The 18,959-nt window shown below is 35.2% G+C and overlaps 1 protein-coding gene across 1 annotated transcript; it reads right to left on the bottom strand.

The window, feature by feature from the left end:
* Positions 1-247: 247 nt before the first annotated feature.
* Positions 248-18,259, bottom strand: LOC117921627 (myosin-17-like). The gene is given in 41 exon segments (XM_034839576.1): positions 248-1,016; positions 1,118-1,200; positions 1,617-1,697; positions 1,789-1,845; positions 1,959-2,015; positions 2,093-2,192; positions 2,286-2,356; positions 2,449-2,586; positions 3,421-3,627; positions 3,736-3,891; positions 4,116-4,286; positions 4,474-4,554; positions 4,665-4,715; positions 4,801-4,918; positions 5,404-5,543; positions 6,087-6,308; positions 6,795-6,893; positions 7,003-7,122; positions 7,286-7,491; positions 8,685-8,862; positions 9,595-9,655; positions 9,799-9,908; positions 10,021-10,152; positions 10,586-10,756; positions 10,871-10,997; positions 11,177-11,214; positions 11,410-11,511; positions 11,594-11,651; positions 12,105-12,206; positions 12,321-12,467; positions 12,558-12,694; positions 12,779-12,928; positions 13,059-13,218; positions 13,415-13,448; positions 13,451-13,472; positions 13,610-13,766; positions 13,861-14,006; positions 14,124-14,267; positions 16,191-16,319; positions 17,837-17,910; positions 18,022-18,259. Coding segments are annotated over 40 exon segments (4,590 nt in total). The 5' UTR covers positions 17,840-17,910; positions 18,022-18,259; the 3' UTR covers positions 248-892.
* Positions 18,260-18,959: the final 700 nt, after the last annotated feature.

Genomic DNA, 18,959 nt, shown 5'->3' with positions numbered 1-18,959 from the left:
TTGAAACGTCCCTTCAAACCCGAACTTTTCAACCAAATAAAAAGGCAAATGATCAGTGCAAGGAGGAACCAAAAAAGAACAGTTCAACAAACCATTAATCCTTGCAATTGAGTTATAAGGAGAATCGAATTAATGGGACATGGGACTTTGAGAGAGAGAGAGAGATGTTTTCAACACGAAGCCGAGTTGCTAAAGTTTAAGCAAAAGCCCAATCGTCTTTATAATTTGTTGCTTCAAACTATATAAATTGTATAGAATACTAAGATATCACACAGATTTCATTCAACAGTTTCAGCTCCTTGCCATGAATTTCAGGTTTCATAGGCTGTTCTACCATTTTTACAACTTTGTATATATTGTACATGTTTTTTTCGTCATCGACAGCAGAAAACACTTGTCATGACCCTCCCATTTTGAAATGAATAATAGAACCTTACATCACTAACACAAAACCGTCTTCCATATACAATAAAAAATGGCCAAAAAAAATGTGGCTACCATCATAAATTACAGTCTAGTACTAAAAAACCGACCCAAAAGAAGAAATACAATACCGAGAAGCCCCACAAACAAATGAAAAAGCCTTTGCTGGAGCAACTTCCTGGACGCCAGGGCATGTTTCTATTTGTTGCTCAGTGTTTTGGCACTAGAACTGTAGTTTCTACTAATCAAATACCCCACACTGTAAAGAACAAAATGGCAACAGGAAAGGGGGGAAAAAGAATCAACCCAGACACAGAAAGCAAATACTAGCCTGGGAAAATGAAACTTATATAAATATGAATCAGGCAGATGGAAAATGGAACGTATGCACAGGTTTTGCAGCAGGTAGATCGTGAAGAAGGGTTGTGGGAAGAGAGGAGGATTGGAAGGAAAAGGCAACCACTGGAAATCATTCGGCCCTTGGTAATAAGAATGAGAAGCCTGAGTTTTCACGAATCAGTGGTGGAGGATCAATATCAGAAACTTCTATTTGTTGCATTGTCTTGGAAATATCATCCACAGTGAATGGAATACTGCAATAATAAAAAAAAATACGCGAAAGGTTGGTTTATTGCCGCAGAGCAATGAGATCACGAATGCCAGTAAAATCAAGCAGTGGATTGGAAATCATTACCTTGAGTCATCATCCAATAAGAACGAACTGCTGACAGCATTGTTCGAATCTTCAGTCATCATTACTCTCATGCTCGAAATAACCTGGCATTAGAGAAGAGGTTTTAGACAGAATTTTGACAAATGGATCTGAAACAACTGGAAATAAATATAACTCCATAAGAGAGGGGGAAGTTTGCTTAGCATGACAAGGATTAAAAACGGGTAGTTAAGGACTGTTTGAAAACCAAAAAATCAGGTTGGCAGTGTTTAGTTCAGAAGGAACCATTGAGATAGTGTAGGGTCCGGCAAGGGGCCCAAAGTGGGTCCAATACTTCATTCAAAAGCTGGCTTTCCCAAAAATAAAAAAGAATTGAAAAGAAAATCAGGAGTGTCCACATGAAGTGATGAAACACAATGTTGAAATATGGCTTTGAATCATCTTTACAGTTATCAAACACCCTGCAAATGGAATGGAAAGAAACAAAGATTTGTGTATGTCGAAACTAATGAAGACTCACATCTGATGATACGCTGTGTGTACCATATTTGTCATCCCAGTACATGGTACTGATCCTGTATAATTGTTGTATGCTAAGTACCTGAAAAACCCAAAATTTAACAATTTAGAGAGAGAGAGAGAGAGGTGTGGTTTTGGGTTGAGAGGAAGAGATTGAAGGGTAAGTTACTTACCGGGCAAAGATCATTTGTTATTTCTTTCAAAGTTTTTTTAGGCTTTTGATGTATAACCTGATTCAGCAAAATAGAGAAAAACAGAGAGAAGGAAACGGTCAAGCAAGCAAGGAAAATATGTGAAAACAATGATAGTATTAGGAGTGGGAGACCAGATTAATGAGTCAAACCAGGAATCCAACTGCTTGTCTGATATGCCTCAGTTCATCCCAAGCTGAGCCAGCATACTGAATATAAAGCAGATATTAGGCCACATTCTAAAGACAGCAACATGTAAAGGTTACAGAGGAGTAATTAATCTCACCTCTTCGGTTGCTTCATGGCACCAGTTTTCTAACTCGGCCAATCCTGTCTTAACAAACTCCCCATTGCTGAATGAGCAACATTCACGCCTCAAAAGGAGACTGCAAAAATGAATTTAAAAATGCGACTTATGCATATTACATAATCAAAGCAATTGGGATCATAAGAAAAAAACCATGTTTGAGTGCACTTACCTGTTGAATAACTGAACATTGATGAATGAAAATATCTGAGTGAACACCTTGCGGACTAGGAATGGTGGAACCTGTACAGTCACAATATCCAACAAAATGAGGTACTACTGTAAGAAGAAAAACAATCAGTTTTTGACATTATATTTCGGACTGTGACACTTACATGGTTTGCTTTCATTATCTTCAAGTAATAATTCAGGCTTTTCACAATGCTTTGCCAATGAGCAATCAATGCTTGTTGTGCAACAGCATTAGCTTGAGAACGTCCCTTCACTAAACTTGCCCGGGATGTTCTAGGTGCCTGTATAATGAAAAGATACTTGAATGGAGATCAAGAATATATTGGGCATCTTAAAAGTTTCATTGAAAAAGAGAATGAGCTGCTTTAGATAGAAGTAGTAAATGAGTTACGGAGATGGTGTATGCCAAGTGGTCAATTTGCCCAACAGAAACATTCTTTCTAGGTGCAAAGGAATTGATCGATCCCTAAATTCTAACAACAGGTACTTATTCAAGGAAGTTTATTTACATGTAAATAAATAAATAAATTCAAGGGGAGGCATACTAGGTTTTGGGTGAACAATAGAAAATGTGAATTAACTTACAAGTTGAGTTGCAGGCAGCAGCACGATGTAAAAAATATAGGAAATATTTACTTACCATCTATATGTCCTAACATAATCTGTCATACCTTTCCCTTTTCTCCCCTCATAAGTAAAAAATCAAACCATATTGTTGAAGAAAAAGTACAAAAAGAGTCTTATAAACCCATTGTGAAAAGATAGTCAAAGGATTTTGTTCGTATTTAAAAGTATTGAATTGCAACCAAACAAAAATAAATAAATAAAACAAAATAAACAAACATGTTCTTCAATCTTTCATGAAAGTAAAGCAACAAGTTGAGTGTCTGTTTTTAAATAATTAGCAACAAAAGTTTGTCATTTCTTGACCTTAATAAGTGAATTGCAGGCTGACTCATAAGAATATCAATAGATTCAATACTGATGTGTTCGGTAGTTAGGGAAGGACTTACATAAAAAAGGGTTCTTCAAAAAATGAGTTGCTTTTGATATTATATGGAACTAGTCATACCATTCATATTTTCTTTCAAATTAACTATTGCTCAGAAGAATACCTGAATACACAATCCAAGCAATGGGGAAATCTCTTTCTTTAAATTGTCTCTTATCATTCCATATATCTTCTCAAGGAAGGCTGTGAGTTGCTGTTTGAAAAGCAAAGCTGGATATTTGGCTTCAACTTGTCTCAAGTCATCCAGTCCACCAAGCACCCGACCATTAAGAAATGAGAACCCAGCACTTTGTGGAGATGCACGAAGCCCCTAAAAATGTAAGGCAGCAAATGAGATAATAGAAACAGAAACAAAAAAAAGGAAGCTATATCAAATGTCCTGGTTGTTGCCAAAGATAAAACAAATCCCATTTCTTACTTGAGACATCCTCCCAAATAAAGAAGCTGATGTTGACCTCCGCCTTTGTGGAGTTAAGCTAGCTGCTCCACTTGCTTTGAGTGTGCGTTGAAGAAGCAACAGCAGTGTAGACGAATTACATAACCAATAGGACAAGACATCATTGTTATCCTGGACCTTCAGATAGTGAATTTTATGAAATGTTAGCATCTGGCTTATAACATCAGAATTCAAGCATGAATTGATCTCCAGTTAATTTTCACTCATTCTTCCAGAGAAATATCTTGGTGCCATTAAGTAAATTGAATTCAGTTTACCAGGTCCAACAAGGGGATTGATAGTAGTCATTATTTTCAAACATCCAAGATATAGAAACCAAGTAAAACAGAGGTCGGTTATACCTCTATTGCTGCACCTATTGTCTGAATAATACGATCAAATACACTGGTTCTTTCAACCTCAAATGACCTCCATTGGAGAAGGGATTTGTAAATCAAGCAAGCAGCAATAGGCCTGCCCCCAGAGAATCCTAGATCTTGTGAAATACACTTGATTAGCAGGTCTTGGTTTTCCTGCACCAGAAAAAATGATTAGCATGAAGAAAATATCTGGGAATTACAAGTACCAATATGAATATTGAGTACATGTGGAGCATGCCTCAGGTAAAAATTCATTATTTTTAAATGACCACCAAACTACTGCCCTGGAATTAAAAAAAAAAGAAAAAAAAAAAAGGAAAGACCGAAAGAGGATATCCACCTGCTGCTTCTCATTGAGAGATTTCTGGGGCTTTTCCTCAGATTCAGGTTCCCGTGGAGAAGAAAGGGCAAGACTTGAATCCTGAGACATTTTAAAGATGGTGGGACACAAAATACATGGTTTATTTTTCATCTCTCAATCAGGAGTGTTGGGTATAACATAAGTGATAAAATTACTCTAGATTCTCTTACCAATTGTTTCTTTGCTTCTCCATTTAGAACATTTCCATTCTCAGGAGTTCTCTGCAATCCAGAAAAAATAACTCAACATTTGTTTCCATGAGGACATTTGAGGTGCAACAATGGATAAATTGCATGCTGTTGATACCTGAAGAATCGGTGTTTTTGGTCGTGCAGATAAAGCTTTAGCAGTTGGTGATATGGCCAGTGCCTGTTGACGAAGTACTTGATTCTCTGATTCTAAATTAGAAAGCTTCTCTTCAAGCCTATCATTAGTGACAGAAAAGTTAAAAAAATGAAATAAAAGAACATAATATAATCAAGAGGGGCGTGCTGGAATTCTGTCAGCATCACATATCCAGTTTCTTCCATGTGGAACTCTGCCAAAGTGCCAGGTGGTTGAAAATGTAAATCAAAAAACAGTTGAAACTAGGAACTTTTAAGTATTAAGAGATATTGAATCTCGATTCAGCACCTGATTAATCAAGAAGCATGCTGAAGGAGGACAATTCTGAACAATAAAACTTAAATTTGAAAATCAAGAAAATATTACAGATTATATCTGAGCAAAATTTTGGTGGTGGACTCATCAATCCACATACGAGTAAAAAGTTGATAGTAAAGGGCACAGGTGGAATCAACACAAATAGGTGGTGTAGTTGTCTCAGGTTCTCCAGACATTTAATGCAGTATTACCAATAAGACATAGAAAACTTCCAAATGGTTCCATTTCGTATGTTTTGTTACAAACCTCTGCACTGAATCTTGGAGTTGATCCACTTTCTTCTCTGCATCACCAAGCTTTGTGGTTAGTTCCTCATTTTGGGCCTGAGCAGCAGCACAAGCTTGCTTGGCCTCTTCTGCTGCTTGTGTTTGTGATAGTAAAGAAGCCTGTAAATTTGCAAATGGTTGTCACTCTAATCCACAGTTCTAATAGTTAACCCATATGCTAACATCAACATGAGGTATATTAAACTGCAACAGGAGTTCCCTGATTTCCAACTTTTCCACTTTCTGATAAACCAAGCGTTCATGGCTAGCTTCAAGTCTTAAGTTAAATCAACAAATAGTAGTATATGTAAACTACCCATCATATGATGATTCCAAATACAGATTAATGCACAATTACATAACTACACTAAGTGCAGCCAGTTCCTCATATATAACGTACATATAGCACATGCAATCATAGCCCCATACATTTGCAAGATCCGTTTTCAATTTTAATATGGGAATGTGAATTCAACATTAGAGTTAAATTACCTCTACCAAACCAAGGAGCCATAACCAAATAAACCTTCTGCTATTTATAGGGTGTGGCATGAGATTTTAATCACCCAGGTGCATCTTAATGCAAATGGTCTAGATTAGGACTAAGAGAAAGCGAACGTATGAGATACAGTAATCATCATAGACAAAAGTTAGTAGCTCTACCTTCAGCCTTTCAACTTCAGCTGTCAACGAGTCCACCTTCTCTGTATCTTGGACTATAACTGGGGTCTCCTTAATGACAGGAGGTGCTTCTTCAATTGCTTTCCGAGCTGCCTCTCGTTCTCTGATAACCATGACATTAGCTTCTTCTATTTGCAATTGCATTGCGTGCAACATTTCTTGCAGTTTAGCAGTTTCCTGGGCTTTTGCCTCCTCAAGATCAACCTGTTTTTCAAACATAAACAAAAAGTACAGTGCAGGCCAATCAGAGGACTATTTCTACCACATCCAAATCACTGCACTGAAACTGAACTAAGATACTTTGTTTATATATCTATATTCTCAAACTGTTGGGGGATGATCCCAAGTGGTGTTTTTCAATTATTATAAATGAATAAAGGGTATTCAGAAATCCGGGGCTCTGGGAGGGACAAATGCATGTAGATAAAGCAACCCAAATAATGAAAGATCATCTTAAAAGAGATGACAGATAAGGGGAGGTGGAGGCAATCAAAGGGATATCTTGGGACTCTGGGAGGGACAAATGTAATTGATAAGCTTCAAAACTGTGTATCGGACTTCCTCCCTTCAAGAGTTCCATTAGTTAACATAAGGGACTAGCTGATCTACAACAACTCTAAACACCCTAATTGATTGACTATATATGTATAATATATACATTTACGAAGAGCAAAAAAATATCTACACTACCCTTAATCGCTTCTCCAACTGCAATCTCCATGTAAGTTCCTCCACCCGCTTTTCTAGCTTGTCCTTTGCTTCTTTAAGGGCCCCTGTTTCTCTTGCAGCCTAAAAAACATTGAGGAAGAATCAACACTAACCTTCATTCCTTACTTACAAGGAGTTGCATAACAAATTTGCTCAAATAACAAATTAATATTAAGGAATGAGATCAGACCATTTTGAGCTTTCTAAGCTCTCTTCTGGCAACTCTGCATCTCCAACTACACTGAGTTACAATTATTGCCTTCTGAAGACTCTTATAATAAGAGTAAGCTTGGTGGCAACGCCAATGTGCCTGTAAACCATACACACCAAAACTCAATTTTTATGTTTCAGAAAGAATTTCACAAAATTGGAATGTTAGTGTTTGCTTCTGCATCAGAGAAATTAATTCTAGAATTAGGGCAAGTTGCACAAGAAAATAAGCAAGTGGTCATGTCCCTGAACAACAATGGTACCTGGATGATGATGGCAGCTTTAGTTTGCTTCCGGAATCTGAATTCATTGCGTGCAGTCATTGCCCTCAAGCCTGTTTGCAATGTGATTGCAGATGATCGTACTGTTAAGTATGATTTCCTGGCAATATATCGTCTAAAGTTCTTCTGGATCTTCAGAGCTGCAGCTTCTCGCCTCAATTGCTCATACAGTTTGCAGGCCATTCTACCTACAAAAAAAAAAAAAAAGAGAATGCAATGCTTTAGTGTTTCAGAAGCCTCAGTGAAATAAACAATAAATAATAAATTTTTTGTATCAAAATGACTATGTATTTACATAGAAAAACACACATTTGTGAAGTGCATGACCGAGGGATAAATCAGCCAAACAGAAATTTTGATACTCCAAAATTTAAACCATTTATTAGATATGCACTCTAAACTTTATATTACTTTCTAAGAAAGCCCCTCTCCTACCAACAAAAGAGGCCTTCACATATTTCATCAGAGTCCCACCCAAGATAATATAATCTCTGGAACTACCAAAAGAGATTTCTTGAGTTAGCCAAGGCACACACAATAATGTAGAACAACCCTAGGATGGTTGCCTACACTCAAAAGCAGGTGGGGCTAGGGTTTTGATTTTAGAGTATAAGGAAAGGAACAAGACATAAAGTTTATGGTAGAGAAAAAAAAATAAGATAAAAAATAAAGAGAAAGAAGAAACGAGGAAGAAAAGATGGAAACCTTAGAGTCTCACTAAGGTCTTCTAGGTGTCTCGCCTAGAAGAAAAATCGATGGTGAGGATTGCAACACTTGCAATGAAAAAAACATAATATTATTAATATCAATCAATTCATTCCTTTGATTTACATCTATTAGCCTATTCATGATTTACATCTATTAGCCTATTCATAGGCTTCTCTAAGAAATCCAAAGTCTTAACTCTAATTCTTATTATAATATCCGAAGTCTATTAGGACTCTAATAACCCATCATGACTCAAATTCTAATTATATTATAACCTAACTAGCTAATCATAATTTGACTCTAACAAATACTAATCCTACTTCAATTCCAACTAATATTAATTCTAATTTAATTCCAAGTAATATTAATCCTACTTTAATTGCAAGTAATACAAATTCCCTTTCTTGATGTATATCTTAAATATTCATCCTCATCACACACACGTTTTAACTTTCTGCATGACTGCTGTAAGTCATAAAGGGCAACCTTCCTGTGACACCAAGTCAAAGTCCTTATACACCATTTTTATCACAAGCAATAATAAACTAGTTAAATAATTATATATCCTTATTTTCACTAACAATGGCTTGAAATAAATTATATATAAATAAATGAAAACATAAAGTATTATCAACTGAGCAGGTAAGTTTTGAAGGAGTACAAGAGACCATACCTCGCCAATAGGATTGCATCTGAATAGCAGCTTTGCGTAATGAGATGAACTCCTTGCGTGCAATGTAAGTACGAATTTGTCGTTGAATTGTTCTAGCTGCATTCCCAAGAACCTCAGCTCTTCTGGCATCTAACTCGGCCATCTGACCTGCTCTCAGAAAAACCTTTGTCTTGCCCACCTGCCAAGTAAACATCACAACAACAATTGTAACACTAATAAAACATAAAAATGAAGATAACAAGGGGTACTACCAAACACAAAAAAAAAGATATTGGAAACATAACAAGATGTCAAAACATGCTGCAAAAAACCCATTGATTACAGTAGTGCTTTGAAATGGAATTGACAGCTCACTGTGTATTTTAGAGGGAAACGAAAAGGAGCCAATGACATTAAGTACCAAAAAAAATTCATATGAAATGTCAGCCATGGTTTTTCAAACAATTACATTTCTCATTTCAGTCTCTCAGCACAGGACATAATGCACCTGAGGGCAGAATAATTAAGTAATCTATTTCAAACAAAACCATAGAGATCTTACATCCAGGTATATGTCATCAATTCACTTTGTATATGATTGTTTTTAAACAAGTATGGCAAGAAATCTTTTGCATCACATAATAAACCATAAAAAACAGTTAAATTCTTGACAGAACCAAAAAAAAAAGGGGTGATTTTTCTCAAGTTGAATCTATTCAACTCAACAAGGACTTAATCCAAACTTCTTGTGGTTGGCTTTTTCCACATTAAATCTCGTTTATCTACAATCTCACTAAATTACCACAAAAATAGAAAACCTGTAGAAAAAGGGTTATAAACCTTGACAGTATCCATCAAAAAAAAAAAAAGTCAAAATCCTTAAGTAGTAGCATGATTAAGGGTGATGAGTTAGATGGAGATGTTGAATCACCTGGTATCCTTTCAAACCCTTTTTATCAAGAATCATTATGCATGCAGTCTTGTCATCATAGCTGTAAAAAGAGTGAGAAAAGGCCACATGAAATTCCATTTGATATTTCTAGCATTCAAGTGCAAGTGTAACAAAATTCTCCAAAAGAAAAGTTCTGTCTTTATTGCCAAATTTGTAGCAGTAACAAGATTGAATAGGACTTACTTTCCCTCAAGAACTTCTGGAGCAAGAACACCAAAACGGTGAAGAAACTCATAGAATGTCCGCCTGGTAGGATATCCAGCACAGCTGATCCTGATTGCCTCAAGAACACCCTGCAGTTATAAGAATTTTAAAAAGTTCATTAAAAAAAATCTAAATGTCAAAGAGAAATTAACAAGCAACAACTGAGAAATAAAGCATGCGCATTGACCAAAGTATACTCACACCACAGCGTAATTGTTGGATAATATTGGCATTCTCAAAAATGGCAGGCTTCAAGACATTATTTGGCTTCACGCATCTGATGTAGTGAGGTTCAGTAGCACTCAAAGTCTCCATCAAAGATTGCAGTTGTAGCTGTGGGTCATAAAAGTTAATTCATTACATCATTCTTGAAACAAATGTTCAGACTACTCATATGCAAAACTCGTAAATGTTGTGCATCTATGCAAGAGTGCAACGGTCATAAAAAAAATAACTGGAGCTTATTAAACCAACGAATTTTTCAGTTCCACAAAGGTTAAGAGCAAATGCTAGACAACTGATAAGCAAGAAAACTAGATTGTTGGATCGTCTGAAATAACTGTAACCACGAATAAAGAGCAAGGAAACCGGCAGGGGTTATAACATATGCATGTTTGTGTACACTCATGAACAAACCTTCAGCACTTCATAAGGTTAGAAAAAAAATTCAGGGAACTCCACAAAACTAAGTTGAAAATTAAACTTCTACACCATCATATACTCCATCAGAACAAGAAAAGTTGAAAAGGAAATTCATGCAGATTACCTTAAAACGTGATCCAATGGAAGAAAATTTGGATGACTTTGATGTTTCCTCTGATTGTGCAGGAAATAAACTGACCACAAAGGGGCAATTTGATGCAGTAAGCAAAGCTTGATGTTCTGCCACCACATAATCTTTGTTTTTGTCCAGAAACAGATTGGCTTGGTAATTTACCTTAACACACAGGTAAAATGTTTCAGCAATTAATCACCATGCCCCACTCACACCATTACTTGAAAAAGAAAAGGAAAGCAAACATCTCATTTGACAGAGATGTGATGTGTTTACCTCCCCTGCATAATGGCTAATAGTAAAATCAGTACGTGAAAGCTTTGGTTTGATAAAACGTTTATTATTTTTAAAAGTCTGGTACAACTTCTGTGCAAACGTCTCATGTGTAGACTTAGGAAACATGCTGCATGAAACAACAAGGCAAAAATGAGTCATAGTGTTAAGAAGGTTAACTCATCCACAACAGACGGCAAAGGAACATATACATGAAATGAATCTAGAAATCCTAGTAAAAATTCTATGATTACATGATCAAAGATTGAAGCAGAGAATAACAAACAGACATAAATAATAGCTGCATACCAGGCTTCATCTAGAAGTGAAATAATTCCTCCAGGTTTCTGCAAAAGATTAAATGTCTCAGTTACCAGGCAGAATGACATCGTTTAATAACACGAATGACAAAATATGTACTAAATATAAGAGCATAAAAAACATAAATAAGTCCAAATCCCAATACATAATATTCTATAGAGCAAAGAGAAACACAAGACGGTTATTGAAAAATTTGTAAGGGCATAGGTTAATGGTTAAACCTTCTCAATCAGATCCAAAACATCTTGATTATCAACAAACTCAATATAGCTCCAGTTTATCTCTTCTTTTGTATACTCTTCTTGCTCCATTTTGAAGACATGCTGCAAATGCACAAAAAAGCTGAGATCAGCATAAACCAGTCTCCAAAATAGCAAGCAAAAACCATTGCCGAAGTAAGCTAACCTGATTGAAATGCTGTTGTAGTTTCTCATTTGTATAGTTGATGCAGAACTGCTCAAAACTGTATTACATGAAAATGGTAAGCATAGGACCAACAATTTTATTTATATTTGTGCATAGTATAAGTGCTGGAAACAAAAAAGAAAAAAGGGGAATCCTATGCCTTGGTGAGCCTCCCCAGGAAGATCCTGAAAGGTGGCACTTCAATTTCACATTCTAATTGATCACCATAAGATACATTCTAGCCATTACCAACACCTTATTGATGAACAGCCTCAAATGCAATGGTCAGAATACATTTAAGGTTGATTTAATGTACAGGAATCATAAAGGAAATGATTTTGATGGTTCATTTGCAGGTTCCACATGTTCCATGGATTACCAAGGGCATTATATACCAAAAACATTGTCCAAGCCCATCTTAAGTTAAATCATTTCCCTCCCGATATAAAGACAAAGGAAAAAGGATCACCTTGACCCATGATGTTTATAAGCTCTCCAATTAATGGCTTACCTATTACACTTAAAACTTTCAAAACCATAGATATCAAGAACTCCAATTATTGACTTCGAGTTTGGGTCCTGCCCAATTGAGTTGTTAATTTTATCCACAAGCCTGAAACCAATATAGTAAAAAACATTATAATGTGAAATACAAATTACATAAACACTTTCAGGCCCTCATAACCAGAGATAATGGTAAAACATTTTGAGTTCTGAAGGTAATTACCAATCAAACAAGCGAGAATATATAGTTTTAGCTAATGCGTCCCTGCTACCAATGGCATTAACAGGATCAAGAGTTCTTGTAATAATTTCTTCTGGTGTCACCATTACACGTTTAATTAGTGCATCTTCCAAGCTCTGGGCATCACACCTAACAAACAATTTTGATTAGTGTCGAATAAGTAACCATCATAACAAGATGAGAACATGCACTCTGGACAGGGAAAAGGAGAAAACATACTTGAGAAGTTCAGCCGTCATGTTAAGATGGAATCTCGACTGTTCATCCTTGATGACTGAGGAATCTATCTCCTTTCCTTTTGCAAAGTTAATATTGCCAAGATGAAGAATTGCAGCGACAACCCTGAAAATTGCCTCCTGAAGAGAATGGTATATGATCACAAATTTAACTCAATCACCACAAAACTAAATGATGTCTTGAAACCACAGAAAAAGAAGAACCTGTTCTTGTTCACTAATTCCAACTATATCCATAGCCCTTCTGGTGGCCAGATATTCATGACCATCATTTACACCATCCAGTTCATAACAATTTGACTGATTTAGATAATGAAAGGTTCTTGGATTCCCCAACTTATATCTCTCAATTTCCTGGAAATTTACAGAGAATTTCTCAAAATGGCACATATAAATATACGTTTATGATCATTAGCATTATCAAACCTTCTTGATCAAAAGAGCAACCAAATAAAAGAAAAATAAGCAAAACAGTGCAAAATACCTCAGGTGGTGCTGCACAAAGAAGATAAAAGCAATGGTAGTTCCTCTCAGGAGTTGAAATCTGGCATACTCGAGACCTTTCAAGAAGATAAGTTCTGACAGCTGCCCCAGATATCCTTCCACTCTTGTCAAATTGGATTTCAACAAATTTACCAAAACGACTGCATTGTCACCAGGTTGAACGAAAAATATAATATAATAAGCACCTCAAGTGAGATAAATATAAATCATGGATTGAAAAATAACTATACCATAGCTGAAACCAAGAACATTAAAATATTGAAATAGCATAACTATAAGATGACATATCACATGACAACTACATGTTTCAATAAAGAAGGCATAAAAAACACACACCTCGAGTTGTTGTTTCTAACAGTTTTGGCATTGCAAATGCTTCCAGAACTGGATTGGACTGTAAAATTTCATTAACAAATAAGCATCAATATGGAATCAGGTCCAGTCCATTTTCAAGACAACATGATGAGCATGTGCTCAACTAGAATATTGTGGAAGTTATAGACAGTGATCCAAGTGAACACTTTATATTACCTCCAAGACCTGCTGTTCAACTGTTCTTCCCTCTACACCAGATCTCCCTCCCAAGTGGGCTAGATATCTCATGAGCATCTTTGTTGTTTCAGTTTTACCAGCACCACTTTCTCCACTGACCAAAATCGAGTTGCTCTTTCCTTCATTAATCATTGCCCTATTTTATTTTATTTTCATAGAAGACCGCATATAAGTAAGAACAACACCTAAAAAGAAAATTTATGACAACCAAGAGATGAACCTGAAATCACCTGTATGCAACATCTGCAACAGCAAACACATGAGGACTGAGCTCCCCAAAACCTGCTCCCTTATATTGTTCCATCATGTGGGTGTCATACAGATGAGGCAATCTTTGAAAAGGATTTATTGCAATTAAGATGTTTCCAGTATACGTCTGGAAAGGTAGGATCAAAGTATTAGCATCATTAGAACTTTATAATTGGATTTTTTTTCTAGCACTTGCTTGAGCATCAAACATTGCAGACAAGGGGAAAGATGAAAGACAACTTACATAAATCTCATTAAGTTCATATCTAGCGGCCAAGTTTTGCAGAACCCCAGGTTCATGCAAATATGAAAGCTTTGTCATGTCATCTACACCTCCAGGTGGAGCTTCAGTATCCTTTGGAAACACCTTAGAAATATTCGCAACAACCTGCCCAAGGGCATCCAACAAATCAGAAACTGGAACCATAGAGACAAATTATTTATGAAACTGTATAACCAACTGTGACTGACACCATATGTGAAAATTGAAGTCCCTAGTAAGGAGGACTTAATGAATTATAGAGGTGAATTTAATCATCTAGAAAACATTCATGCGTCTCAAGAAGCAGATCACATTAATTAACCATGTTAAGACATAATTCCTTCATAAGATAAAATAACAAGAGATGAAGGGTGATTGAAGGATCACAACAAGTTGTTGCATACAGCAAACATTACGCACAAATTGAACCTGCTACAGAAAGGCTGATGCTTTAGGTTGCGCATGTCTCTCCAGATTAGCAAGGAGTTGATTGGAAGTTTGTGAAGCATGAGAGGAGCATTGTACATTTAGAATGCATGGTTTGTATTCTAAGAAGATTATTTAATGAGGAATTCATCAAGTACCAACTGAGACACAACTATATCCAAATTTCCTAGGTTATATGTATATGGCAGGAAATCATATGGCAATCTATTTTATATTTCTAATTCATGTATTTATTGATTTATTTATTTATTGTGTATGAACTGAAGAAACTTGTTTTTTGCATTAGTATAGGATAGCATTAGTTCTAGAGAAGCTTTTGAAGTTTAAGTTAGGTTCTAAAAGTTGATCAATATTTCATTATGTTAGGGCCCTGGGAGTTTCTATTTTGTGAAGTTCTATTTTATTGTAAGAGATATTATCATTTGCCAATAAAATATCTAACTTTCATTCCTTTTTTTGTTAGGTAAATTTTTGTCCCTTTGGGACTTGAACCCTGAACCTCCCACAAACCCTCCTCAACCCTTTATCACTTGAGATAGGCCTCAAGGGCATCTGTAACTTTCATTCTATATTCCCACAAAAAAAAAAAAAACCGTAAAGTTACGAACTTCAACTATGTTGCTTGCACTTATTCACCTAAAAATAACATGAGTGAAGAAGTAGGATTGATTTGCAATCTCTATTTGATAGAAAGATGCTCTGCAATTGATATTTTATTTTGCCCCTATGAATAAATGGGGAGTTGTCTAGGTTGGAGAAGGGGGTTGCACAGAGTTTTCAGAGAATGTGGAAAAAGTTTATACTTTAGATAATACTCCCATATTTTAGTCAACAATAATCTAGAGTCAGGAAGCCCTAGCATAAAGTACATAGAAAATTCCCAACCAAAATTTTCTACGAAAAAGCCCAATGCATGTCTCAACCTCGTGCCCAAGCTGACACTTTGTAAACCAAATATCGTATTTCAATATTAAATATCAAAAATAAAATATAAGATAAAAAATGTGGCTGAAAAGCTACTAACATTGTAACTCAAAACATTAAAAATTCAACATGATAACTCCTTACTTGATTGATGCAACTCCAATTAACATCCTAGTGATTTTTTTCTTCATTGAACCACCATCTAAAATGAAACTCTAAGAACTTCGGTTCTCCATCATCCATAAGATCTTTTTTCCTTTTAATAAGCTCTATAAGAACTGTCTAAGATCATATCACTTTCTTCCCTGGTTTATCTTACACTTAATCCCTTGCTTTTCCCTTTTTTCCCACATATTTGACATTCTACTTCCACTGCTAAACTTAGGTATCACCTTATTACAGTTGTCCAGGGACTTCCGTAAGCAAGACAGAATATTAGGTATTACCCTATTACAGTTCCCTAGGGACTTTGGGAAACAAGACAAAAAAATTCAGTCCATCCCTTCATTTTTTCACACATAATGCATGCTCTTCCAGAATGGAATTTTCTTGCAACAAAGGCAATTGTTTCAACAAACAAGTAATGTATGTTGACATATACTGTAAAAATTAGCAGAAATAAAATTTTTTTTTTTTTTTTTTTTTTGATAGACAGAAAATAAAATTTCTTTTACTTACCGTTTTTCCTTTTGTGGTATGAACATGAACCTCAAGACCATTGATCCTAGAAACTTCACCATCAATCCATGCCTCCACTGGATCTTCAACCCATACATGAGAACCTACAACTATATTAACCGGTGCAGCCTGCAAAAGCAAGTAACCATCAGAACCATCAAGGTATGCACATTTAAGTTCCAAAATTTAGGAACCAAGTGCAAGTGTTTCGGGAACAGAAATCAATTGTAAACATGAAAACTCAAATCTCCAATAGATGAAATAAATGAAAAAAAAAATCATATCAACGTCCAAAAAGAAGATACATAAAAACAAATTAAAAAACTGCCAATGACTGAAAAAATGTAAATTTGAGGGAAGGATCATTAATGATGGACAAGTTTGATGAGTCAACATTCCACATAGAGCAATGTAGCAACTTTTTATCAGATATTCTCTTCAAGAGTGTGAAAGTGGTAAAGAGTGGCTAAAGTACTCAGAGAATCCTTCTGAAAGACTGCAAAAGGCGTGAGCTGGTGTTCCTAAGAACAACGCCTCTCACTTCAAAAGGGTTACTTGGCAACAAGTGTTTTCATGAAACACTATCTCCATATGTTTTAAACAGCTAACAAGGAACAGAACCTTGGCCCTCCAAGAAATAACAAACTCTTATGCTGCTTCTACATTTCACTGACCAATGCCTCCTGCTCCCCCAACAAAATATCCATCATACTTACAATTAACATATATTAGAACCAAGTGCCGACACTGCGTATAACTACTTCTCATCATATCCAAAATTGCCAATCACCCTTCCCATTAATTTCAAACAAAATGATCATCATCACACAAAACTGTATTTTCCATAACTTATCACCAGACATAGAGCCAGGCAACAACCACCATGCATTTCACTCACAGAAGCCCAATTCTACATACCAAAACCAGTCTAGTTATCTTCAAAGGTACCAAATCTTCCACACACCAAAATTTTAACTCAAGGACTAAAGGACCCACTTGGAAAAAATCCATGCTTCTGCTCTCTGTTTCTGAAGGATTCTTTTTCACGTTTCTAGCGTTTTCTTTGGGGCCTTACTTTCATTCATGTCTTTATGTAATACATGATATACCCATCATGAAAGGAATCACACTACGTAAAAACCCGAAAATTTCATCCAAAACTTCTTCATTCATGCAAAAACATAGAAATGAAAAGTTAAAAATAATAATAATAAAGATTAAAAGATTGAAAGAATCAATAAAACTCTCTCATAATGAAGGGTTTGGTAAAAAGAAACAACAAAAAAGCAAGAACTCCCAATTCCTCAAAAACTTAAATAGCACAGAACAATACAACCACATACCAAATAATACTCCTCCTGCAACCTAATGATGCAATAAAAACGTTTTTCCCAAAAAATATAAAATAAAAATTTAACCAGCAAACTGATGGAAACCAATCCAAGAGACTCAATCCCCCAAAATTGAAAAAACAGTGTAATTAAAACAAAACCAAATTAACACCCCTTATTCAACACCTATTGGATTCGAGAATAGCCTAACCATGCAATTGGATAGAACAGAACTTCAACAACCACAAACATGCACATAAATATATTAGAGACAAAAAGGTGAAAATGAATGAGATTAAAGATGCTCTGAATTACCATGGATTCCAACAAACCGATCCTGATCTTCAACTCATCCAAAGACAGCAACAGATGAGCAAATTACACCCCACCTGAAACTCACCAACCACAGATCAGACCGAGAATCTGAATCACGCCCACCAATTCACAAAACTCACAACCAACAACAAACAACAATTCGAAAATCTTCCCCTTTTCACAACCTGAACTCCCTCTATCAGTTTGAAAACACCAAGCCCAAAAACCAGAACTCGACTCGGTTTCTTTCCTTCTCTCCCTAGGATTCGGAGGCGCCCCTCTCTCTCTAGAATTGTGGGTTCGAGGACGAGTCTCTCTCTAGGCTTCTCTGGTCAGCTAGCGGTGGTGGGGGCAGTCGTGGTCTCCACACACAAACACAAACACAAACGCTGGTCTCTTCAGAGTCTTTCTCTCTCTAGCTTCTCTCTAAAACCCCCAGGAAATGGAGGCTATTAGTGTGTCATTATTGACTCATTAGGAAATCAAGGATTTATTTTTAAATTTGTTTGATTTATTTTTTACTTTAATTTCAAAAATACCCTTTATTTTTTAAAAAAATCACTTACAAAAATAATTATAACACTTTTATTTATAAATATAAATATTACTATAAATACCCTTAATTTATTAAATTTTATATTTATAAATAATATTTTAAAAAAATTCTACCTTTGATAAGGAATAATGCTTAGAATATGTTTTGTATTTAATCATTTAAATAGTATTTTTAATATTTAAAAATAAATTAAAATAAAACATTAATTACCTTTTATTACCAAAATTATCAACACTATGATTTTAAAATTAATGGATATGGAATATCATCCTATTTTGCATAAATATTAAAATTAATCAATATTTATGTCATAAATAAAAAAATCAACAAAATTGTTGTTGAAAAATGTTTTCAAACTTTAAAAAATATTTTAAAATTAAAATGTTTTTTAGAATAAATTTAAAGTGTTTTTAGTTATTTTTATAAAATATTTTAAATAATAATTTAAAATACAAAAAATATTTTTTGAGAATTGTTATATTATATATTGTGGTATGATGAAATGAAATTTTGATATGATGAAATGAAATTTTGAGAATAAAATATTTTAAATAATAATTTAAAATA

This window comes from Vitis riparia, chromosome 9 (assembly GCF_004353265.1).
Source record: "Vitis riparia cultivar Riparia Gloire de Montpellier isolate 1030 chromosome 9, EGFV_Vit.rip_1.0, whole genome shotgun sequence".
Classification (NCBI taxonomy): Eukaryota; Viridiplantae; Streptophyta; class Magnoliopsida; order Vitales; family Vitaceae; genus Vitis; species Vitis riparia.
The sequence above is the reverse complement of the archived record's forward strand: the minus strand, read 5'-3'. Positions and strand labels throughout refer to the sequence as shown.